The sequence below is a fragment of the Xyrauchen texanus genome, chromosome 1 (assembly GCF_025860055.1).
Source record: "Xyrauchen texanus isolate HMW12.3.18 chromosome 1, RBS_HiC_50CHRs, whole genome shotgun sequence".
NCBI classification, from domain to species: Eukaryota; Metazoa; Chordata; class Actinopteri; order Cypriniformes; family Catostomidae; genus Xyrauchen; species Xyrauchen texanus.
The window spans coordinates 14,162,646-14,189,039 of NC_068276.1; the positions used below are offsets into that span (position 1 = coordinate 14,162,646).

At 37.1% G+C, this 26,394-nt stretch overlaps 1 protein-coding gene across 1 annotated transcript in view; it reads left to right on the plus strand.

Annotated features, from left to right (window-relative positions):
- LOC127634221 (insulin-like growth factor 1 receptor) overlaps positions 1 to 19,900 on the plus strand; it is a 99,696-nt gene extending 79,796 nt beyond the window's left edge. The window contains 4 exon segments of the mRNA XM_052113699.1: positions 1,269 to 1,398; positions 3,731 to 3,865; positions 16,303 to 16,538; positions 16,541 to 19,900. Of these exon segments, the coding sequence (XP_051969659.1) occupies positions 1,269 to 1,398; positions 3,731 to 3,865; positions 16,303 to 16,538; positions 16,541 to 16,764 (725 nt within the window). The 3' untranslated portion in view covers positions 16,765 to 19,900.
- The last annotated feature ends 6,494 nt before the right edge of the window (positions 19,901 to 26,394 follow it).

The window sequence follows — 26,394 nt, forward strand, 5'->3', positions numbered from 1 at the left end:
TTAAGCAAAACCTTTTATTGGGTCATTATTTATTTAACCTTTCTATACTGTTTGGTCATTTGTGTCCGAAATCACTTTTTCAGATGTAAAAAAAATGGTTTCCTTTATCTGAGTAGTACAGAACTTGTTGACTTTTCCTCCTTTTGCCATCTGAACACACAAAAAATATTTGGACTTGATTTGATAAGTCTTAAGTAACAGTAAAAACAAAAGTGACACCTTTACTGTTGTCAAAATTGGCTGACCATTGGAAATGAATGGGGACTAATAAACTTTTTCAAATACAATATATAAACCAGCCGTAATGCAGAACACACACACACACACACACACACACACACACACACACACACACACACACATGTTGTGTTTCCATGTTTTATGGGGACTTTCCATAGACATAATGGTTTTTATACTGTAGAAACTTTATATTCTATCCCCTAAACCCAACCCTACCCCTAAACCTAACCCTCACAGAAAACAATCTGCATTTTTACATTTTCAAAAAACATAATTTAGTATGATTTATAAGCTGTTTTCCTCATGGGGACCGACAAAATGTCCCCACAAGGTCAAAAATTTCGGGTTTTACTATCCTTATGGGGACATTTGGTCCCCACAAAGTGATAAATACACGCTCACACACACACACACACACACACACAGAAATGAAGGGGTAAGGCATAACACACCCACAATGCAACCAATTATAATTTAGAATGACTACACAGGTCGCTGCATATACTGTAACACTGCAGCCATCTACTGGCTATTATTGTCATAACATGATTTTCAAGTCACATTTTTATTTTTTGACAGCAATATTCCCCCATACATTCTCATGTATAAACTTAGAGATGTGTAGGTTTTTACTGTTTTGATGTTACATAAATGTGCTTATTTGCATATGCAAATAAATGGTGAAATCAAGAAATTGATATGTATATTAGATCTAAAGAATAAAAAAAAAAATCAGGGAAGAAGTAGTGTTATAATTTCTTTAAAAAAAAAAAGTTACACCTGTTCTGTTTACAGTCAAAAATGGTTGTGAACAGTAAAGTGGCCCTTCTTTAACAGAATAGGAGGGTTAATCATGGGTTTCTTGTTTGATAAAATTAAACAATTAAATGCTGTATAGGAATTTATGCTCACATTTTGACAATTGTTTATAATGCTGCATTAGACTGAATGTTCTTCGTTTTGTTTGGTTAAATCTTAAAAAAAATTATAAGAAGAGTAATCTCACCTCATTTGTCCTTAATATGTAGATTTTGGCATGACGCGGGACATTTATGAGACAGATTACTACAGAAAAGGCGGCAAGGGACTGCTGCCTGTGCGGTGGATGTCTCCAGAGTCCCTCAAAGATGGAGTATTCACCACCATGTCTGATGTGTGGTAAGCTTTCAAGTACTCTACAGAGAATCCGTGTGTGCATGCTTGTATAATGTTAGAAACACAGAAATATCAACCGAGACAAGAAATACACAATGTGTCAGGGTACACTGGTTCACAATTCTATTAAAGGAATAAATTACCTAAAAATGAGAATTCTGTCATTATTTATCGACTCGTGTTTTTCCGAATCCCTATGACTTTAAATCATATGTGGCACACAAAAGGAGAAATTCTGAAAACTGAGGCTTTCAAGCTTCAATAAGGAAACAAAAGCACCATAAAAGTTTTATAAAAGTGCCCCATACGACTCCTGAGTTATATTTCAATACTTCTGAAGCCATACGATAACATCCCGTGAGTCGTTTACTGCTGCAGATGACTTGCAGACCATGAGTTGTATGGACCACCTTGATGATACATTTATTATACGTTTGCATCCTCTTAAAGCTTGAAAGCCTTAGTCCCCATACATTGTAATTGCATGGGGGGGGACCACTAGAATTCTTCGAAATGTTTTGTCTTCCACAGAAGAAAAAGTTACAAGGGTTTAGAACAACATGAGGGTAATTTTTCATTTTTGGCTGAACTAATCCTTTAAACAGCAACTATGAGAACGACTCTCTTAGACATCTGTATTTGAGCCGCAGTGACCACTGCAGTGAAATAAAACCCATACTTGCACAGCTCATCGCACATTTTCCATTACACGCTGCATACGTTTATGTGCTAGGGAATGAGGAGAAACGTCTTTCCATATATTTGAGATGAAGCTGGGTATCAAGCCTCATATGAGCTAGAAAACATTTCCTTCATATGCTATTCACATTTAACAAATTTAAAAGAAAACTTCGGAGAGTCTAGACCGCGCTTGTCCGGAAACAGCCTCAGCTGCGGGTGATATGACCGGCATTCCAGAGCCTCAAGGAATCTCGAGCTGATTCATCTTCCAGTGGAGGGCTATTTCTAGGCATAGGCAAACTAGGCGGTTGCCTAGGGCACACCTGCTAAGGGGGCGCCAAAGAGGAGGCTGCCGCAACGCACTCCAACCCCCCAAGTAATAGGGATCTTGCCTAGGGGGCAAGAATGGTCTGACACGACCATGTTCCTGTGTCTTATGTAGCTGGTCTTGCTGTGAAGCTTGTGCTTAAATATTTTGTTAAGAAGCGCATAAAGGAATCATAAAAGTAATCCATGTGTCTCCAGTGGTAAAATCCATATCTTCAGAAGCAATATTATAGGTGTGTGAGAGAAACAGTTCAAAATGTAACCCTTTTTTACTCTAAATCTCAACTTTCACTTTTACATCTGAAAGTCACGTGTGGTGCCTGTTTAGTTTCACTTTCACATCTTAAAGTTAAAGTGGAGATTTAGAGTAAAAAGGACTTAAATATTTTTCTGTTTCTCAAACACACCTATTATATTGCTTCTGAAGATATGGATTTTAAACACTGGAGTCTTTGGTATTACTTTTGTTTCCTTTATGTGATTTTTGGAGCTTCAAACATCTGATAACCATTCACTTGCATTGTAAGGACCGACAGAGCTGAGATATTCTTCTAAAAATCTTGGTTTGTGTTCTCCTTAATAAAAAAAGTCATACACATCTGGGATGTCATGAGGGTGATTAAATGATGAGAGAATATTAATATTTGGATGAACTATCCCTTTAATGCTATTTAAAAGCCTTGCATACTACCAGAGGTCTCGGAGTATGATTGGCTGTAGTATGCATACTAATTAAGAAAGCAGATTTTGAGCTTATTAGCTTAGCAACATGTTACTTGTACTCACATTCTTAGTTGATATTTATACTTGGTCACTTGCTTTTTTTATTGATCAGATAACGACGATTATGACAAGAACAAGTGCAAATGCCTTCCAAGATGCGTTCAAGATGGATAGTAATCCGGGCACTCAGACCACCTCAGGAGTTTAAGACATAATAGCTGTTGCCTTTTCACCACAATTGTTGAAGCAAAATTGCACTGCCTAGTGTTATCATCAATACACAGATTTACTTATGTGATATTGTGTAAATGGAATCTGGATACCCCAGTCGGATAGCAATTTTATCGCTTGTGAAGTTTAAAAAAGATTCATACTTTTAGAAAATTCCTTCATTTAGCAGCAAGGCAGCTTTCATACATATAGTAATCTGGCTTACCTTACAGAAATCATTATTGACTGTTGTTCTAATTACATTTTATCCGCAAAAGAAAGAAAAAAAAGAGTAACATGACAATGCTTGTTCTATGATAGCCAGCTTATGTTGTGACACTTTGGTCACTCTGTGCCAATATAGATCTATTCCAACATTCTCTTCTCTGGGCAGGTCCTTTGGGGTGGTGTTGTGGGAAATCGCCACCCTTTCCGAACAGCCCTATCAGGGCATGTCCAATGAGCAGGTACTGCGGTTTGTCATGGAGGGAGGACTGCTCGACAAACCAGATAACTGCCCTGATATGCTGTAAGTCTCCTCTCATTTAATTCTATTTAGTAGTCTTCAAAAGAGTTGATGTAGAAGGATGAATCTCACAAGAACATGTCCGGGTAATAGTTTACCCCTAGACCAAAAGACATAGATTGCATAAAGAAAATAAGCCTGTTTTTGGACATTGATATTGGTGTGCTTTAGTTGCATGTAAATTAAGCACATTTCCTCATTAGTTTACCTACAGTAATGCAAATAATCTCATTGTTATTGCTGTTATGTGTGCAGACATTTTGCTTTTGAGTTCTTTTAATTTTTCTCAATGCTACTAATTATTGCAATACAGTATTTTTTTACAATACACTATTAAAATGTATTATAAAAAAACACTTAGCAAGATGTTATAAATTAACTTAAGGAATATATAATTAACCTTTTTAATGAATGACAGAAATGGACAGTCAATTAGAATCCTTTGCATTATGTTAATGAGAATAGGGGTGGGAGGGGGGGTCACAATGCAAATAATCTTAATGGTAATAACATTGCATTAAAAAGAAAAATATGAGGTTTCATCATGAAACATGATGAATTGTTGAATTCGCCAACAACAGACAGTCTGCCATCTTCTGTATGATGTGTGCTGGTGGCCCCATTACAAAGTTAAAACCTGTATTATCTTGAGAATTAATGTCAGGACCAAACAGTTTTTGATTCTGCCATTATTTGTCTTGGACTTCAAGCTACTAAGTACACTCTGCCAGTGGGTGCTGTGCTCTAAATTTAAGTACAATTTGTTGATCTGTGAGAACCTCCAAGCTCAGGGTTTTCTTTGGCTTGAAATGAGTTAGGTTGCATCTGGCTTCAATCTGTGTGTTTGTATGTTGCTGATCACTGCCTGCTCTCATACGTCAAAGAAAAGTGTGGCTACATGGATACCACATTTTTAATAATAGAACATTATATTTGGAAGGTAGGGGTGTGTGGTGCGAAGAATGGGAAGCCAATTTTTGTGGTAAGGGATAGCTTACTTCACTTCTTGGCTTCATGACACAACTCTTATGTCATTGGCCATGGCTTAAGTGACAGCTCATCAGCAGTTTAAATATAACAGAAAATTAGGACTGGTCAATTTGGTTAAAGAAGACTGTATTTGTCAGTGTTTTGATGATATTCAACAACATATTTAAAAACGTATGTACTTGCTCTGAAACGGCTTAAAATAGCAACATAAAAAAATCAATCCAATGATTTAGATTCGGTAGCACTGTTTAATAACTAAGTCATAAACCAAGCATTATATCATGCTTCAAAGATCAGTATTTCATGCATATGTAAATATGACACTATTAACTGTTTGTGTATTATCTGTTTACACAGTAACATACGAGAGGCTATTTTGGATAGTCACGTTTAGAGGACATTTTTGGGAGTGCCTCTGGGTGTGACACCCATATTTACAATATCACATGACCTCAAGTGCCTGACTGCTTTTGTATGATGGTTACTACATTATAAAAATATTAAATACATTTGAATTCAAACCAAAAATAAAGTGGATAGAGTACTTTCAGAAAAAAAACATAAGAAAAAAGTGGCATTCTTCTTTTCTAAGATTATCTTTGAACTTTTTCTGCCTTTATTGATATTCGATAATATATTTAAATATTTACATATTTTATATTTATTTTATATGTATTTATTTACACACACACACACACACACACACACCTGTAAGCAACAAAGCAGCAATCATTTATATTATAAAATCTGAAAAACATGGCATTATACATTAAAGGTAGTATAACTTATTAACATTCCTTATTTAGATTTACAGCATAATAAACCTTTAAAATCATGCAGGATTACAATAATATTGCTAACATTACATACCGGTAATCAAAGATGATATATATATACACACACACACACCAAGGTCCTTATCCATGTCAAAATACATACAGAGAGAAATCCATACAAATACATGCATACATTGAAAATTATTTCAAGAGAATCCACATAGAAATGTAAAAAAAAAAAAAAAAAAAACGATCACTCTGGTGGAGCCTCTAAAGCAGTGGTGGGGAACGTCAGGTCTCAGGGCTGTATAAGGCCGCGAGGCCATTTAAGAAATAATTTGAAAAGCAAAAAATGGCCTTTATTCAATGAACCTGGAAAAAATCCTTTCAAATAATGTTTAAAAATAATTTTAAATGATAACAAAACCAGTGGTTATTTCTCAGGGCAAGCAAAGCCTTCTCGGCTTCTCTTTATTATGCCAAATAAATACATATTTTTCATCCTTAATCTCAATCACCTTTTTGCCTATGTATTTTGAATCACTTTCCACTCTTAATTAATCTACAAACAAATAGAGAAAAATTTAAAGTTTATCCAGTCAGAATTTATTCCTTGATGCTTACAAGCAAAGTGTGACAGCTGTTTCACAAATCTTATGCCCGAAGCTGAAAGCACGTGAGTTTGAGCTCCACTCCGTCAGGTCTTCAGAATTTCCACAGAATCCCTCAACAGTGCAAATGAATGAGCAACTAAAGTCAGATTGTCAGATTCATCAGCCAATCAGATTGATTTATTTGTTCTTGGTGGGTGTGATCTTTAGGATATGTCTTGAACAACACAAAATATTGTACAATAGACAGATCTTTTAGTGTTTTTGGTGTGTGAGCACGTAACTGAATGCGTACATTCATTTCAACCCACACTCAGAAATTGCAAGCAATTGTATTTGTATAAAAAATGTGTTATCAACAACGAGCTGAAAGACAATCTATTTCGTCATGCAGCAGGTGAATATGTAAGCAAGCATTGTTCTGTAATGTTAATTTCCCACGAGCACGGAGGTAAATCAGACAATGTCACATTTAGACAGCTACACTGCATTTATATGTTCAGATGTGCAATATGACATTGAATGGATAGGATAGGCTACATGGAATTTGTACATTAAAAAAAGCTAAAATGTGGTTAAATTGTGAAAAAACTAAATCTAAAATAAAATATACAATTTCACAAACTATATAGCCTATACAGTTAAGTGCAGAAGTTTGCATAACCCTTTTGTTTTTATAAGTTTCCAAACCCCTTTCAAAATGTATATAAATAGCCTATATGTGATTTACATTTTTATGTAGTTCTGCCCTTCAAAAGCTACATAACACAAAATTGACTCTTTTATTTACAAAATTCATCCTGTTCAAAAGTTTGCACCCCTTGGTTCTTCTTATGTTGCCTTCTTGAGCATCAATAATTATTTGCACCTTTTGTAATAGTGTGTATTAGTCCCTCAATTGTCAAATCTGGCCACAAATGTGCAGAAGATGCAGAGAAACCAAATAATTTGACTATAGTTGGGTTTTTTCTTAACCTCACTGCTCAGGACAAAGCAGGGATTCATGAACAATTAATACACAAACAGTCATTGATCATCGAGAAAGCATTAAGTCTTAAATTTAGCTTCATAAAACCTGCAGAAACCCTGAGTAATGTACTGGCATAGTCTTTAGAAAACTTGATGAATAAAACTGAATCGCAGATTCATTGCATATGACTTTCATGTTATTGTTAATTTCTCATTGCCAACAAACATAGTATTGGATATATTGTAAATATTCAATATGTCATCCAGCCACAGAAAATGTGATCCTTTTTGAGTTTATAAAGGAAATAAAAGTTCACAATCAGTACTGTTTCGGTGAAACAAATGTACAATTATATTTTGTTCTGAGAGTAATGGCACTTTTCACCAATGTCCATTAACAGGAAGTGCTCAATGGTTTAGGTTGGATTGTGCCTAGTTTTCATCTCGCAGTGCTCTGGTTTATCTTTGTTGTGGTTGGCTCAAGTCTGGCTCCTCACTGTTTGAGAGAAGTGCCAGGAAGGGTGAAAGCGCTCTTTAAAGCTGCCTGAACAGGAGGTGAAGGAGGGTGTGTGGGAGGGTTCTGAGGTGGTACAGTAAGTGCTGCATTATTGCTGCTGCTCTTTATTCTTTTTTAATGATCCAGTTCAGGACTGCTGAGACTCACAGTGCCAAGTGTCACAGAAGTAAAACCTGTGGGGGGGTCTAGACCTTGTAAAGGAATTCCAGTTATTCAGTAAAACTGCAAAAATAAATCAGAGCAGTGGCCTTGCGGTTAGGGCATGTTCTCAAACACATTAAGCCATGCTGCTCATGTGGCAGGTCCAGTTCGCATTGTTTCTCGATGCTGCTCCCCTCCTCTCTACCCATTATTTCCTGCCCACTTGCTATATTGAACCTTTCAGTAGAAGTTGCAAAAAGGCCAAAAACAAGGTTTTGAAAATGAACGGTGCACTCAGTATTTTTTTCTCCAATAAAAAAGTTTTACTCCTAAAGAAATAAATTGTAATTTTGAAACGTATTTATAAAATCACATGAGATGAGGACACTAGTCATATCGGTAACCATATCAATTTAGTTTTATTCTACCTGGTGAGGGTCCCCTCATGGGGGCTGCCATGTTAGGACAGAGAATATTTAGCAGAGATTGGTCCTTCAATTAAAACGAATGGGAAAAGCTGGAATGCTCAACCAAGGAGCTCTAAGTTCCCAATTATCAACCTTACAGGTAAAAGAGCCAATCACCTTTTAGAGACAGACATTGCCTGTCAATCAATTTGAGAATGTGCATGTGGAAAATTGTGTTTATTAGTGTAATCTGAGGTAAAGAAGCACAATTTATGATTCCAGTTTTGTCAAATTGTATTGCTGATTTGAAATATGTTCTTTGATTGACCAACCGTTTTTGAGATTTCGGTTTCTCCCCGTTCAAGTAGATAGGAGCTGCACTGGCATAACTGGAAATAGCATCCCGACCAAAATACATTCGGTATTTACTATTATTAATTTACTATTTAGGCGAAAGGGTACAAAAGGCTGTGCTGTATTCTGAATGTAGTCACGGCTAAGACATGCAGCGGAGTCGCGTTTAACTGCGATTTCACCAAATTGCATGGTGTCACGTGCCAATCAACTCAATTCTATTGCACTCTGTCTAGCGACATGTTTGAACAGCCCCTATTGCAGCACTGTGCTCATACATGCCATAACCGCTGTGTGACAGAGTCTGACCCACAAATGCTGAATATCACTATTATCTGGGAATATTATTACCGAACATGCAACTTAAGTTAATGAAAAACACTGTGAATACTGTCTGTATTTTGAAGTCTGTAAGTATGCACTTTAGTTAAAAATGAAATGCACTTTTGTCAACAGCGGGTATTTTCTTTACATTAAACAATATAACAATGTACTGTTTGCATTTTATTCATTCATTGTGCCCTCTTTTGGACTTTGTGGACAGCATCAATTTAAAATCTGATTGTCACTTATGTATTGTAGCTTTTTTTCTCCCAACTGAAATAATGTCTTTATAATTTAAATTTAGGAAATATTGAAGTAAATTATTTTAAATTAGTTTCTCAGTCCTGTTGATAGACCAAGCTAGAATGCTGTATTGACCAATCAGCCTTCAAAACCGAGCTAATGTTTTTATAAATAGTTATAATACAATTGTATTATAAATTACAATTTATATTAGGGCTATCGATTTAAAAAGTTCATTCATTGCGATTTAATTATATTACTCATGTCCCCAGACCATAATAAGGAAATGGAGCAATTCAAGTTTGAAGTACCACCTGTTTACAGCAGGGGCAGTAAGAAAAACTCCAGCTGTATAGGCAACGCGCTGCTGTACAAACAAAAAAACACTTTCAGGTTTGCTTGACACCAGCGACAGAGGGGTGCAGCTGGATGGAGCGCAATTTCGAATGCAGGGGTCTCTAGATTAAGTTTAAAAACTAAATTTAAAACTTTGCACAGTGTCTTAAAAACACCTGTTTATGACATGACACAACCAATGTGAGATGCTCCAAAAGCATCAATCTGTTGCATATGTACATTAACACTGACACCATACTTTTAAAAGCCCTTATAATAAATCTATCTCAGACAAAATTATTTGCTGTGGACTGTAGGCCAATGATAGGCTTATGTTTAATAATATGGAAATAAATAATATATTGCCATCTAAAGTCACTTTTTGTCTTGTCTTTTCAATGCTTTACTCATCTGCCACAATAATGTAATGGATATCCTAAGGACTGGTGTGATATGTTCATATTTTCTGGTTCTGCTCAGAATCCTGGCAGCAGCGTTCTGTATGAGCTGCAACTGTCTTATGGTCTTTTTGGGAAGGCCAGTGAGGAGTCCATTATAATAATCCACCCTGCTGGTGATGAAAGCATGCACAAGTTTCTCTAGGTCTTGACTTGAAACAATGCAACAATTGATTTTTTCAGAGAAGAAAGAAGCAAACTCACTGCACTTGCTGTCTGAGAGCATTTCACTGGGAATCTGGCTTGGGGGGTTTGTCAGTCTCTCTACAGTCGCAAAAAGAGTGCGTATGTTGTTTAAGTTGCTGTTTATAATATTCGAGAAGAAAGTCTGTCTAGCTTTTCCTAGTTCCATATTAAAACCATGGATGCTGTCTTTGTAGATGTTATAATGGACTACAAGTTTTGTCTTCCGCCACATGCGCTCTGCTTTTCTGCATTGTCTTTTCATATTTTGCACTGCTGTTGAGTTTCTCCAAGGTGCTTTTTGGCCATTTTGACCATCATTATGGAGGAAATGATGTAAAGCATGTGGGTGGCAGCATCATGTTGTGTGGGTGCTTTGCTGCAGGAGGGACTGGTGCACTTCACAAAATAGATTGCATCATGAGGAAGGAAACTTATGTGGATATATTGAAGAAACATCTCAAGACATCAGCCAGGACGTTAAAGCTTGGTCACAAATGGGTCTTCCAAATTTACAATGACCCCAAACATACCTCCAAAGTTGTGGCAAAATTATATTAGAGTGGCCATCACAAGGCCCTTACCTCAAACCGATAAAAAATTTGTGGGCAGAACTGATAAAGCATGTGCAAGCAATCAGGCCTACAAACCTGACTCAGTTACACCAGTTCTGTCTGGAAAATTTTAGCAACTTATTGTGAGAAGCTTGTGGAAGGCTACCCAAAATGTTTGATCCACATTAAACAATTTCAAGGCAATACTACTAAATACTAACAAAGTGTATGTAAACTTCTGACCCACTGGGAATGTGATGAAAGAAATAAAAGCTGAAATCACCATCTCTACTATTGTTCTGATATTTCACATTCTTAAAATAAAGTAGTGATCCAAACTGACCTAAGACAGGCAATGTTTTCTACGATTAAATGTGAGGAATTTTGAAAAACTTTGTCTGTCTGACCCAACATCAATGGAAACTTCATTTAGTAGCATGCAGAAAAACCAAGCTAGATCTCTGAGGGCAACAAGTCCAATCTGTGTATCTCACAGCTGGAGGGCTGAGACCTCGTAAGTGTATGAGTGTCAGTGAAAATACTGCACTTGGATTCGCTGTTGTGAATGTTTGTCTATGTGGTGCATGGGTATTTGTAACTGTCAGCTTATGTTTGTGCTAGCTGTGTGTAGTTGGTGTTGGTGTTTGTAAGACTAAGTGTGTGTATGTGTGTGTGTGTGTGTGTGTGTGTGTGAGTGAGAGAGAGAGCGAGAGAGAGCTTGTAGACTGTGTCGAGTATTTATTTCAGCAGACTTCTTTGGTATTCTTAGCTTGTTGGTGTATAATTAAAGACGGTGAATAGGAATGCTCGAGTGTCAGCAAGATCGCTCTCTTTTACTTTCTTCCTGTGTAACTGTAGCAGTTCCTCTTCGCCAGCACTCTCAGGCCTCCTTTATGGGTATCTGCAGCTTTGAAGTGTGATTTCATTACGGCACTGTGTTTGCTGTACAGTAAAGCAGGCTTCAGCTTTCACTATGAGCTCACTGCAGCTGTGTTTAGGACGTAGCTGTTGATAGCATGCATGTTTATGTTGCTGATTCGTCACACAGCCACCTTTTGTTCAGCGCGGGGAGTTGTGCCAAGTTTCAGGGTCCTGTTGAAGATCATTCAAGTCAAGTCGTTTTTATTTGTATAGCGCCTTTCACAACACACATCGTTTCAAAGCAGCTTTACAGAAGATCAGGCATTAACAGAAGATAAAACTGAAATATCTATAATGTCTTAGTCATCATTGTGTAGTTTGATAAAATACGATTGTGAATTGTGAATTTAAAAATAAGTAATTAAATAATTATTGTATTTATAACCCCAGTGAGCAAGCCGAAGGTGACTGTGGCAAGGAACACAAAACTCCATAAGATGTTGGTTAATGGAGAAAAATAACCTTGGGAGAAACCAGACTCACTGTGGGGTCCAGTTCCCCTCTGGCTAACATCATGAATATAATGCCAATACTACTTATGTATATTGCAAGTCAAAACTTGCAAACTAAGTAAGTGTTAAGGGTCCATGTTTAAACAAAGATTTTGTATGAACTGTAAGATTAATGACTAATGTCTTTGAAGTCCATCCTGGATTAACTGCAGAAGTTCACATAGATGCAATTGTCCTTGTTATTTGGCTGATGAAGGGTTTTGGTGGCAATGAATTGATAGTCTATGTATTTCATTTCAAGAGTGTAGTCCATCATTAGACCGAGGTGATGCAGGCAGAGATCAGTGAGGTGCATCGCAGTTCAACCTGGTCATCGCTCTGCGCCAGAATTTCTATATTATCAACATCAACTCCATATGACAGGACCAACTCATCACCATAATCACACACTAGATTTAATTCTGTTACATTTTGTCTGACTCCAAGAGAGTTGAGAATATCGATAAATGCTAATCCCAATGTGTCATTTTCATTATCTATGTGAATATTGAATTCACCAACAATTAAAGCTCTATCTACAGTAACTGCAAGATCTGATAAAAAAATAGCTAATTCACCAAGGAAACATTATTAGTTATTATCATTATCATTATTAAGCATTATTAGTTTAAAAGACTTAAATTTATATCCTGTCCTATGAGTAACACCAAAAACTTCACTGTAAATTGTAACAACACCTACTCGACCCTTCAGATGAGGCTCATGTTTATAACAATAACCTGGGGGAGTAGATTCATTTAAATTAATATATCCGTTTTAAGCCAGGTTTCAGTCAAACAGAGCACATTCAAACTATGATCTGTAATAGTTTAATTTACAATTGGTGCTTTGGTAGAAAGAGATGTAATGTTTAGTAGCTCTATCTTTATATAATGTTTATCTTTAATTTGTTTGTTTTGTTCAAGTTTGACCTTAATCACATTTCTTTCTAATTGATTTAGTGAGGGTACTGTGTTTGGTAGTTCGGGGAACAGACACAGTCTCTTTGAGATATCTAGGTGATACAGTCTCTGTGTGTTGTAGTTTATGTGAGCTGTGTGACGTCTCAAGACAGCTGTCAGACGTTCGGATTAACCAGTTTGTCTGCTTCCTGACCTGGGCCCCAGTTAGTCAAATAACTATCATTATTAAAACTATGAGCCAAATTACTAGAGAGGAGAGCGGCACCTTCCCTGGAGGAATTGATTCAGTCTCTCTTTAGCAGGTCAGGTCTACCCCAAAAACTCTTCCAATTTTCTATTAAATCCTATTTTATTCTTCAGACACCACTCAGACTTCCAGCCATTCAGTGACACAAATCTGCTATAAACCTCATCACCATGACGAGCAGGGAGTGGCATAGAGCATATTACGGTGTCTGACATCGTTTTTGCAAATTCACACACCTCTTTAACATTATCTCTAGTGATTTTCAACTGGCGATGCCGGACATCATTAGTTCAGACATGAATAACAATTTTAGAAAATCTAAGTTTAGCATTAGCCAGCACCTGTAAATTTGATTTGATGTCAGATGCTCTGGAACATGAAATGCATTTAACTATAGTGACTGGAGTCTCTGTTTCCACGTTCCTTGCAATAGAATCACCAATAACTAGGGCTATTTCAACATGATTCTGTGGATGCATCACTAAGTGGGGAGAATCGATTGGAAACCCTAACAGGAACAGAGAGTGGTGTCGCTTTGCTGAACGAGCATGCTGCCGAGACGTCACCCCAAAGGCCCTGCAGCTGGAGCTCTACAGCCGGAACCAAAGTGTGTGTGTGTGTTGCTCTCTGTACTGCCCGCATCCGAAACAGTATCTGCTGGCTTCTCTTTCTCACTGACCTCCACTAGAGTTTGGATGAGTGTCTCTAACTCATTAACCTTCTCTGTCAGCCTGGCTAATTCTTTACATTTATCACATGTGAATCCTTCACTGCTGACAGAAGAAGCTTTTGTAAATGTGACATGCAATGCAGGAAGAAATAACATGAGCGGATGCCATGACTTACCGCAGTTGTTTATTGTTGTTGGTGGTTCCTGAGTAGTTAGGGTTTGAGATCCATGTGAATCTCTCATGCAATTGTTTGTTGTGGTTGGTTGTTCTTGATGTGTGGTGCTTTGAGATCGATGCAGTAATCCATGTAACATAGGAGAAAAACAGGTGTGCACTGTAAAATGCACGCAGTTTAAACTATACTTTTTTTTTGTTGTTGGGGTGAAAGTTTACCCAGCCATTTCTTGACCATTTTCACAAGATTTCACCCGATTGGTGGTCGACCAATATAATTTTTCATTTGGTAGATGCCAATATTTAGTGATCATGGTAACTTATGAATTACATTATTACCAGTATTTCAATTTAATAACATTTAAAAGTAGCAAACAAAACAAACACAACATTTTCTGAAATGTGAAACATTTAATGCACTGTGCAAAATTCTTCATGTTTCACAAAAGCATTTGTTTTTTTAGATGATTATTTTATTTCTTCTGCTTTAGGGTGTCAGGTTAGGAATATGTATTTTAGATTTCCAAACATTCCTTTCACAAATAGAAATAGAACAATGAGTCCTACAACAGATGGCATGGCTCTCATGACTCCTGTCACTTTAATATCATTGGTGGACTGCATGTCTGGCCATAGAAGCTTTGGAATTTCTGTTCATCTGTGTATGAATCAAACTCACTCGGAATGCTCTTGTTGACACAATCTCACACACAGGCTGGTGATGCACTCGTGGCTATTTTTAGCCTTCACAGCAGTGAGCAATACTTGAGCACTACTCAATAACAGCATCTCTGATGTAGATGCTCAATAGTTCGGTTCACTTATAATATGTATTTAGAACGGCACCAGAGGTGCATTTTACCAGAATTTGAATAAGAAGTGAATTAAACTACTGTGAACTTGCCTACAAACACACACATACAGGACTTCCTGGAGAGTTTAGAATGTCAAAATAAAAGCGTGAAGGTTTAAAAAGTGCACAATTGAAATATATTACTGTTGTATTTAAAATAAAAAGTCAATAATAATAATATTAATACGAATGTATTATTATTATTATTTTCATCATTAGTATTTGCTTACAATTTATAACAATATTTTAATTTGAATGGTTCCAAAAAATAACTGTGAATGAAAAGTGGACTGATGTCTTAAACTTAATTGAACAAAAAAGAGATCTGAATCCTTTAAAGTCCAGATGTAAGTTGAAACGTTTTGGGGGAAAAAAGAAAAAGAAATATAAATAATAAAACACTGGTTTCTTTTCTACTGATGACTGATAATTTGCTGCTACATTATCCAGTATACTAGTTAATAATAAAGTTTTTCTTAATAAGCTATAAATTTATATTGAAATAATGTGTAGTTAGAGCTTTGTGTTTCTTTACTTATTAAAGATTACACCCAATTAGTTCCACACAATAATATAAAGATATTCTAAACTGATTATGCAAAGAAACAACACTGGTATCGGTATCGGCTGATAAGGAGATTTACGGATCGAAAGAGAAAAAGTGGTAATTGCCTTGCATGTACAGTCTGAAATTTAATTGTTCTTGTGTTCTTTCACCAGACACCAATTCCGAGTAAACTTCCCGTCACCTTTGAAGGAATGCAATTTGAATGTTTTACAAAGTAACCTATATCTTTAACAGCACAATCAAAGTGAATATCAGGCATGACAGCACCACTATAACACGGGCCAACATCTTGATTGATTTGGTTGAATGTATCACATGACTGCTCACATGACAAAAAATACATAATTGTTTTCAGAAATATCCATTTTCCCAGTCCATACCACATGAAGATGAATGGGATCGTTTCGCTTTGTCACATGATGCCTCAGGCGCTTTGAACAGGGTTTTACTATACAAAATTGCTTAACTTTTACTCAAAATTTACTGAAAAATATTTGATAAACAAGGCTGTCAGTAGATTTTGGAATTGACACAAAGTGAGCTAACTCTTCTGTTTATAGTCCAAGCAGTCAATCATTTAATTGCTCATCAGCCATTGTAATAATCTCAAAATGTCCAAATATCAACAGAATTATCGCCCTGGCCGGGTACATCAGTCTATTTATATTTATGATATTTTATGGATCATTTTGCTCAGCCTGTCTTTTATGTTTGTGTGTGAACTCTCAGGTTTGAGCTGATGCGCATGTGCTGGCAGTACAACCCCAAAATGCGGCCATCCTTCCTGGAGATCATCAGCAGCATCAAGGATGACCTGGAGCTGGGCTTCAAGGAGAATAGCTTCTTCTACAGCGAGGAGAACAAACCTCCTGACACTGAAGAGCTGGACATGGAGAATGTGGGAACCATGGAGAACGTTCCTCTGGAGCCGTCCTCCAACCTGCAGCCCCTCACCCCCTCCTCGGCCTTCCCCCTCAGTGTACACCTGTACCCCAGGACTCTGTCACGCCCGCCGGGCCATCCTCACCCCCTTCCTCCCCCTGCTCCACGGACAAGCACCCGCTCCCGGCATCAGCTGCGAACGGGCCCTCCATGGTTCTCAGGAGCCCTTTTGACGAGACCCAGTCTTACGCTCACATGAACGGGGGACGAAAGAATGAGCGTGCCTTGCCCCAGTCGTCGGCTTGCTGATCCGGTTCCCTTTACGTCACGTCTCTTTGACTGAAACATGGACATGTCTCCGTGTTTGTCAAGCCACTGTGTGGTGTCCTGAGAAGAAATATATATATATATATATATATATATATATATATATAAATCAAAAGAAATTCTCAAACCTGCCAAATTCTTTCCTATTTTGAGTTGCCAAATTATACTGTAGTCTCTTTCCCTGTCCCTTCAACGTAATTTCAGCCCCAGTCCTTTCTCCTTTTATGTTCCCAATCAGCTCGAAAATATCAAATAAGACACTTCACTCTTTTTACACTGTTGTACATGCATTTTCCAGTCATATTCTAGCCAAAAAGTTAAATCGGTACTTTCTATATCTGCCTCTTGTTCTACTTTCACCTTTTTTGTCTCATTGGCCCGGATGTATATGAAGCTTCCTGCTTTGGGTTAGACTCATTTCAGACAGCAAGAAAAGGTGAAATAATGCAAAAACAACATGACAACAAATGCAACGGACACAAAATCGCAAAATACAATTTAGAAGGGATTTGGGTAAAATAAAGCTCAAGTTTTTCTATCTTAATGTTTAACTAGACATCTCTCGATTGGTCTTTCAGTTGTATGTTGGACCACAAAGTGTGTACATGGTTTGTCTGTCACTTTTGTACCTTTTTTACAGTTCAGATGACCATCTATGTGTCTGTGCTGAAAAAAGCTGCTATTTTATTCTTGTTTTTCTTTTGTAGTTGTAATATATACAGTATATATATGGATAGATATAAAGAGATTCTTCAGGTGTAATTCTTTGCCTTTCCACTACAGTCCATTTTAATATGCTTATAGTTCTGCAAAAGAAGAAAAGAGATAGAGTTCACGAGTTGAGATTTGCCATGTAAAGTTGTTTAATGCCTTGGTTTTTTTGGACTGATTTTTCTAAAGTAAGATTCATACTGTTTTTTTTTTTTTTTTCTCTTGAAAAGGTAAACCTGCAAGGTAACATACTTCTGTCTTCATGCCATCATAACAACGGCGAACGCGATTCTCAAACAGCTCCGCACTTTGTTTCTCACCATATTAATGCGCAACAAATTCTCTCAGGTCAAACTCTTTCAAGTTTTGGTCTCAGAGACCCCTGTAATGTTTTCTTGTATCGTTATTCATTCCTCTGTTTTTGGTCCATACGTATTCACAAGTCGACTGGTTTGAAAATCAATGCAAAATCTGTTTTGAATTAATTTCATTTCGTAAATGTCAACTTGTCGCAGACTTTATTGATTGTTCAGCCTTATTTGTGACTGATCCTGCCACCGTTTTTATATGTTATGAACTCTGCATTTCCTTCCTTCCAAGCAGAGCCTGATAAACAAGAATTCTACAGATACGATTCAGCATATTTCTATGCAGAAGTTGTGTTTGTAACATAATCACATATATACATTTAAGATGCAGGTTTGACCATGAGCGCCAGTTTTTGAGCCTTTTTTGTTTTCCCCATCCTGATCTTTTTTCCTTCTTTTTTCCATTATTTATTTTGTTTCTCACCTATTTGTGATGCGTTTATGATCACTGTAAATAATAATAATAATAAAAAAAAACTTTGAAGTGTTACATTTTAGATATTTTTATATGTTTTCTTTTTTCATGATTTGGGGACTTTTTTTTCCTTCAAACATTTATCTACCTCACTCTTTTTTTATGTACCTGTATATAAAGTACATCTGACCTTTTTTCATGAAGAGGGCAATGTTACTGGTCTCTGTATCTGGGTAAACCTCATAAACGCTTCAAACCACATTCTCGGAGTGGAGAAATTGCAGATTTATGGAAATTTTTTTAATGAATAGCTGCTTTCTTTCTTATCGGATCTCGCTCAAATGTGTCTATTTATTTCTGAGATTAAAAATACAGGTCTGACAATTGACTCAAATGCTGGAATGTTGCTGACATTTAATTATTATATTTTTTCACTATATATAATGATTTTCTGATCTCCTCGCCCTTCACTGTTTTCATCTTTCTTATTTAAAAATGTCATTACACATTCATTGGAAAATTGTACTTAAATATGTCAGAAATCAAATGTTTATTATTTCGAAAACACTTTGGGTGAAAATGGATGTATGTTATCAGGTGCATCAAATGTACAGTATGATGAACAATTTGTATGACCTTTGGAAAACAATACTATTTTTGTATATCACCAGGAAAAATCCCATATAAAAGGTCAATGCGATATTGGGCAAACTATTTCAGTGTAATTGAAGTAAAAATGAACAGAAACAGTATAAAAGTAGCTTTTATTAACGGTTTATTTATTTCATAGCTGTTCAAGACAGAATATTACTTATTCAGTTCAAAACAATTCAACTAAAGTGATGTGTTTGGTGCATGATATTGGGCTGATTAAATTTAACATCTGAAAATTTTGGTACATCTGATTGCAAGGGAAGTGTACAAACTATTGGTCATTGAAACTGGCCCAAGCGAATGATTTAAAAGCATTTACATGTTGATGTTTTGTTTTGTTTTTTCTCTTCATGAACGTTGCACATTTGGTTATTTAAAGATGGTCCAAGATCATTCAAGACGCCAACCTAATGCTCCTCTCTGACCATGTCAAAGCTGTAACACCATTTCAAGATTGTTCAGTTTCCTGATACAGGTCTATTGACTTTGGGCTAGATATTCTCAGGGCTGAAGGTTTTGAGTGGGCATCAAAGGGACAGGAAGTGATCCGTCCTGAGAGCTCACTCGACCCTGCTGCTGATGACACTGCTGCTCCCTATCATCTCACAAGATGAATCTTCTGAAATCTGGGCATTACAGTGTGCTCTGTGAGTACAGGAGGTCTGAGAGTAGAGCAATAGGAGGTCTTCATGGTCTGATTGCACCATCTCGATAGAAACTGAAAAGGATTTGGTTAACTCCATGTTTTTTCATTAAACTTGTTGATGCCGGTAGAGCAAAATGTTAAGATGTTCAAGAGCCATTGAGACATGCCAGCACATCATCAAGATCAAGAGATGTTGTACAACTTTTATTATAAAAGTTAATTATACTGTATAAAGGGGTGTTACAGATCCAGAGGGAGGGGAGAATGGAGAAAGTTTTGTGGTCCAAATCTGTTCAAACCTGGCTGTTCTGATTAAAAAAAGAAACGTATTAACTTTCTTTGTATTGTTTTTCTTTCGTATAAGTTTGAAGAATTCATGTGTCCCAATATGGAGAGTTCATGGTGGCTCATTGCTTAAAATGTATTATTTGTGTGGATCAAATAATGTGTATAATTAATCAAGAATAATAGCTTTGTGATTCTGACTTTGCATACAAAGTGGGTTTGGATGAATGATTATAAAGCAGGTTTTGACATTCTGTCGTGATACAGTACATACAAGTACATTTTATTAGTGTCAAATTAAGTAAAATCTACTTCATTTCATGATATAATATTGATTGAGGGGAAAAAGTTAATTTAACATTTTAGTAACTATTCTAAATGCACGTTAAAAATGTGTAGCACATAAGGGATGCAAGCTTTCCACAGGAGCACAATAGAGAGCTGCTCATGCAGACCTCAACTCTTGGTACTAAACACGAAGACGGTAACAATGAATAGATTTTATTATTATTGTTATGAACAAGTACTTTTGAGTAAATGAACTTCAGACTTAACAAAACAAGAAGTTATGAAATGGAACAACAAAATCAATAAATGGTGTAAATTAATGTCCAAATAGTGAAAACATGCAACCTCATAATATCATTATAATTACATGTTTGAATTAAAACCAAATATAGAATTTACTTAATATTTTCAAGTTAGTGAACAGATTAGCATCTCAGAACGCACCACAAAAATGTTGAAACTTGAGGCGGTTGGGCTACAACAGCAACGAGGCTACCAAGAACAGGAAACTGAGGCTGCTGTGGGGACAGGCTCACCAAAACTGGACAGTTGAAGACTGGAAAACCATAGCCTGGTCTGATGAATCTTGATTTCTGAGGTACACAAATGGTAGGACCACTGCAGCCTCATCTCATTTATACATTTGGCAGACACTTTTATCCAAAGTGACTTACAGTGCACTTGTTACAGGGACAATCCCCCCTGGAGCAACCTGGAATTAAGTGCCTTGCTCAAGGACACAATGGTGGTGGCTGTGGGGATCGAACCAGCAACCTTCTGATTTACAGTTATGTGCTTTAGCCCACTATGCCGCCACCACCACTCCACATCCACATCATCTCTCTGTTCTTGTTCACTACAATACTACAGACTGGTTATCTGAGTTACCGAAGCCTTTCTGTCAGCTCAAACCAGCTCTGTTGACCTCTCTCATCAACAAGGTATTTCCATCCGCAGAACTGCCGCTCATAGGATGTTTTTTGTTTTTGGCACCAGTCTGAGTAAACTAGAGACTGTTGTGTGTGAAAATCCCAGGAGATCGGCAGTTACAGAAATACCCAAACCAGCCCATTTGGCACAAAAATCATGCCACAGTTGAAATCACTGGGATAAAAAAAAAAAAACATTCTGATGGTTGATGTGAACATTAACTGAAGCTCCTGACCTGTATCTGCATTATTTTATGCATTTCACTGCCACCACATGATTGGCTGATTAGATAATCGCATTAGATAATTGAATAATTATGAAGCAGAACTTTATTTTAATGATAGTTACAAGGCATAAATTATATTGTATTAGTAAATATTAGTGGCCTATAATATAACAACATAATATAAATGCAGATGTGCTGGCATGAAGTCATTAGTATGTGGTCATGAATTTAAGGACATCACTGGACCCTTTCTATATCTCTAGATTTGCTTATAGAGCAAACAGGCTTGTGGATGATGCAGTCAACATGGGATTGCATCATATCCTTCAAAATCTGGACACACCAGGGACATATGCAAGGATTCTTTTTGTGGACATTTTGGCTTTCAACACCATCATCACAGCTATTCCAAAATAAATTACACCAACTCTCTGTTCCCATGTCTATCTGTCCGTGGATCACCCGCTTTCTGATGGACAGGCAGCAGCTAGTGAGACTGGGGGAATTAACTTCCAGCACCTGTACAATTAGCACTGGTGCCCCCCAGGGATATGTGCTCTCCCCACTACTCTTCTTCCTGTATACCAAGGACCCCTCTGTCAAACTCCTGAAGTTTGTAGATGACACTAATGTCATCGGCCTCATCCAAGATGACGTTGAGTCTACAGGTGAAACTCGAAAAATTAGAATATCATGCAAAAGTTCATTAATTTCAGTAATTCAACTTAAAAGGTGAAACTAATATATTATATAGACTCATTACAAGCAAAGTAAGATATTTCAAGCCTTTATTTGATATAATTTTTATGATTATGTCTTACAGCTTATGAAAACCCCAAATTCAGAATCTCAGAAAATTAGAATATTACATGAAATCAATAAAAAAAGGATTTTAAATACAGAAATGTCGGCCCTCTGAAAAGTATAATCATGCATATGTACTCAGTACTTGGTTTGGGCCCCTTTTGCATTAGTTACTGCCTCAATGCGGCGTGGCATGGATGCTATCAGCCTGCGGCACTGCTGAGGTGTTATGGAAGACCAAGATGCTTCAATAGCGGCCTTCAGCTCTTCTGCATTGTTTGGTCTCATGTCTTTCATCTTTCTCTTGGCAATGCCCCATAGATTCTCTATGGGGTTCAGGTCAGGCGAGTTTGCTGGCCAATCAAGCACAGTAATACCATGGTCATTGAACCAGGTTTTGGTACTTTTTGCAGTGTGGGCAGATGCCAAGTCCTGCTGGAAAATGAAGTCAGCATCTCCATACAGCTTGTCTGCTGAAGGAAGCATGAAGTGCTCTAAAATGTCCCGGTAGACGGCTGCGTTGACTCTGGACTTAATAAAGCACAGTGGACCAACACCAGCTGATGACATGGCTCCCCCTACCAACACAGACTGTGGAAACTTCACACTGGACTTCAAGCATCTTGGATTGTGTGCCTCTCCATTCTTCCTCCAGACTCTGGGACCTTGGTTTCCAAATGAGATGCAAAATTTGCTCTCATCAGAAAAGAGGACTTTGGACCACTGAGCAACAGACCAGTTCTTTTTTTCTTTAGCCCAGGTAAGACGTTTGACATTTGAAGCCCATGTCCAGGACCCGTCTGTGTGTGGTGGCTCTTGATGCAGTAACTCCAGCCTCAGTCCACTCCTTGTGAAGCTCCCCCACACATTTGAATGTCCTTTTCCTGACAATCCTCTCCAGGCTACGGTCATCCCTGCTGCTTGTGCACCTTTTTCTTCCACACTTTTCCCTTCCACTTAACTTTCTATTAATGTGCTTTGATACAGCACTTTGAGAACATCCAACTTCTTTTGCAATTACCTTTTGAGGCTTTCCCTCCTTGTGGAGGGTGTCAATGATGGTTTTCTGCACAACTGTCAGGTCAGCAGTCTTCCCCATGATTGTGAATTCAACTGAACCAGACCGAGAGACCATTTAAAGGCTCAGGAACCCTTTGCAGGTGTTTTGGATTAATTAGCTGATTAGAGTGTGACACTTTGAGCCTACAATACTGAACCTTTTCACAATATTCTAATTTTCTGAGATTCTGAATTTGGGGTTTTCATAAGCTGTAAGCCATAATCATAAAAATTATATCAAATAAAGGCTTGAAATATCTTACTTTGCTTGTAATGAGTCTATATAATATATTAGTTTCACCTTTTAAGTTGAATTACTGAAATTAATGAACTTTTGCACGATATTCTAATTTTTCGAGTTTCACCTGTATATACACAAGGGAGTTTGAACGGCTGGCTCACTGGTGCAGTCAAAACACACTCAAAACAGTGGAGATGAAATGACCATTCTAAACAGCACTGTGGCAGCAGTGGAGTCATTCATGTTCCTGGACACTACCATCTCACAGGACCGAGGTTGAAGTAGGAGACCCACATTGACTCCATTGAGAAATAGGCACAGCAGAGGTTGTACTTCCTTTGTCAGTTGAGTAAGTCCAACTTGCCACAGGTGCTGCTGATACAGTTCTACTCAGCAGTCATTGAGTCTGTCCTCTGCACTTCAGAAACTGTCTGGTTTGGTTCAGCTATGAAATTGGACATCAGAAGACTACAAAGGACACTGTGGGCTGCTAAGCGTATTATTGGTTGCCCCTGCCCTCCCTTCAAGAACTGTACACATCCAGAGTGACAAAAAGGCTGGTAAAATTACTCTGGACTCTACTCACCCAGCCCACTTCTGTTTTGAACTGTTTTCTTCTGGCCGACGCTACAGAGCATTGAGCACCAGAACGGTCAGGTACAGGAACAGTTTTTCCCTCAGACTATCCATCTCATGAACAGTTAAAACTGCCCTATAATTACATGTTATTTAACATATCCTACCTCTTCTGCATGACATTCCCTTGCACTGTATACAACAGATTTGTATTTGTACATACTATATATTTTTGTCTTATTGTGTAATTCTATATATCCTTATATTTCTATTTGCTCTTTATTTGTATAAAATGTTATTATATCTGTCTTGTGGTATTGTTTATACACTGGAAGCTTCTGTCACCAAGAAAAATTCCTTATATTCAGAGGTGGTACATTTAGCCTGTTACATTTACTTGAGTAACTTTCTGGAAAAAATGTACTTTATGAGTATGTTTCATGGTGGGTATTTTTCACACTTTCTCAAGTAAATTTCGGATCATTTTTTTTCACTTTTACTTCATTACAATGTGTAGCGTTCCCATCGTTACATTACTGGTTTTAATTTAATAAGAGTTAAAAAATGCGTATTTTATTGCGATTTTTGAATGGGACTCTTACGACAGCAGAACTTCACAGCTGCACGCTGTCACGCGAGTCGCCTTCAACACAACAGCAGCAAGCGAGCAAAATAAAAATGTCTTCACTCCACACAGTGCCTTCATTTTACACCAAGACAATTATATATTTCAAGATTAAAATTGCAGCTCCAATTTAAGAAATCCCAGTGAGGTAAGTTTTAGAGGTAATGTGGGCTTGTCTGTGTCATGGCGATACTCATTTTCACCGTAAACCTGTAACCGTGGGCTCTTTTGACCTCAGTTCCTTAGTTTGCATTTTTATATCAGCGCTGCAACATACAGTATCAGTGCCTACTGTCCTTGTAATCATCTGTGTTAAGTGCAAATGTTTTTCCCTGCCTATCATGATTGTGACCATTTCTTCATGTGCATTTGACAGATGTGGGCGGCTTTGTTTTATTAAATTATCTAAATTCTTTTGACACTGACTATGCTGGACCGTCACTGACGCAGGATGTAAAAAGCTGTGACGGTCCAGCATGAATAAAGCATAATCTTGTTTCAGTGTATAATTATACATTATATACAACTCATTATATAAAATCTTCATATGTATTATGCAGAAGAAGAAAGTCATACACATCTGGGATAGCATGAGGGTGAGAAAATGAGAGCATTTTAATTTTTTGGTGAGCTATTCCTTTAATTTGATGCATGGAAGAAATAAATCATATGGGTTTGGAACAACATGGTGGTGAATGATGACAGTTTCTATTATTAACAATATATTGATAGTATTATTATAATGAATAATCATTCTGTAATGCATGTTAAATGTGTATTATGTACTGGAATATAGGAGAGAAAACATCCATTATGTTACATGTGAAAGTAACTAGTTACTCAATGCTTGAGTATTCTTTTTATTGGATACTTTCTTACTCTTTCTCAAGTAGTTTATAACATTATACATTTTTTAAGTAATTGTACTTGAGTAAAGTTTTTGGCTACTCTACCCACCTCTACTTGTTTGTGGAAGCATACTTGACAATAAAGCTCATTCTGATTCTGAAAACAACATTACCCATAATGCTCTCTGTGCAAGTATCCTGATGTGTATGTTGTCAGATGGAAGGCCAGTGAGCGCTGTTTGTAGGTAAGTGAAGCGGTAAGGTAACAGTGGTCGGTGACTGGAGTATTGATGGAAGGTATTAGTGTAGAATCTGGAAGTGATCAGGATATGGAATGTATACAGGAAAATTATTTGATTTTTGACAAGGTGGCATTCGTTTCTTTTATAGTGGTAAATTATTCAGCTCAAATGGAAAGCAGAACAGAAAGGATTACAATTCTAATCAGAGCAGCAGAAAATACTTAGATGTTGAAGGAGTTACAGTAGGGTTGATCAATGAGAAGCTAAATATGCAGACCGCAAATACAAAAACAATATGTCTGCGATCTTAATAGTTTTGACTATTTTACAGTGTAAAGCAAGAAGTCTTTTTTGTGCATGAATTAGATGGTAAACCTCAGATAGTGTTTCCAAGAAACATGGCTTTAACCACAGTTACATTTTGTTTTACAAGTTTCTGAAGTTCTGAAATTCTGGTAATGGGGGAGAGTGGATATTTTTGCAATGCAAGTGATTGGTTTCAGGGTGATAGATATTAACAAAGATTATTCTGAAATATGGACAGGAATACAGAATATCAGGATAATTACTTACTATAACCCATGTAATAGATTAAGTAGAGAAGTACTAGAAGACATTGGAGAATTGAGGGGTCACAGGGTGGTGTGGTGTGAGGATTTTAATGCATAATACATTATTGGGAAGTGTGAAAACA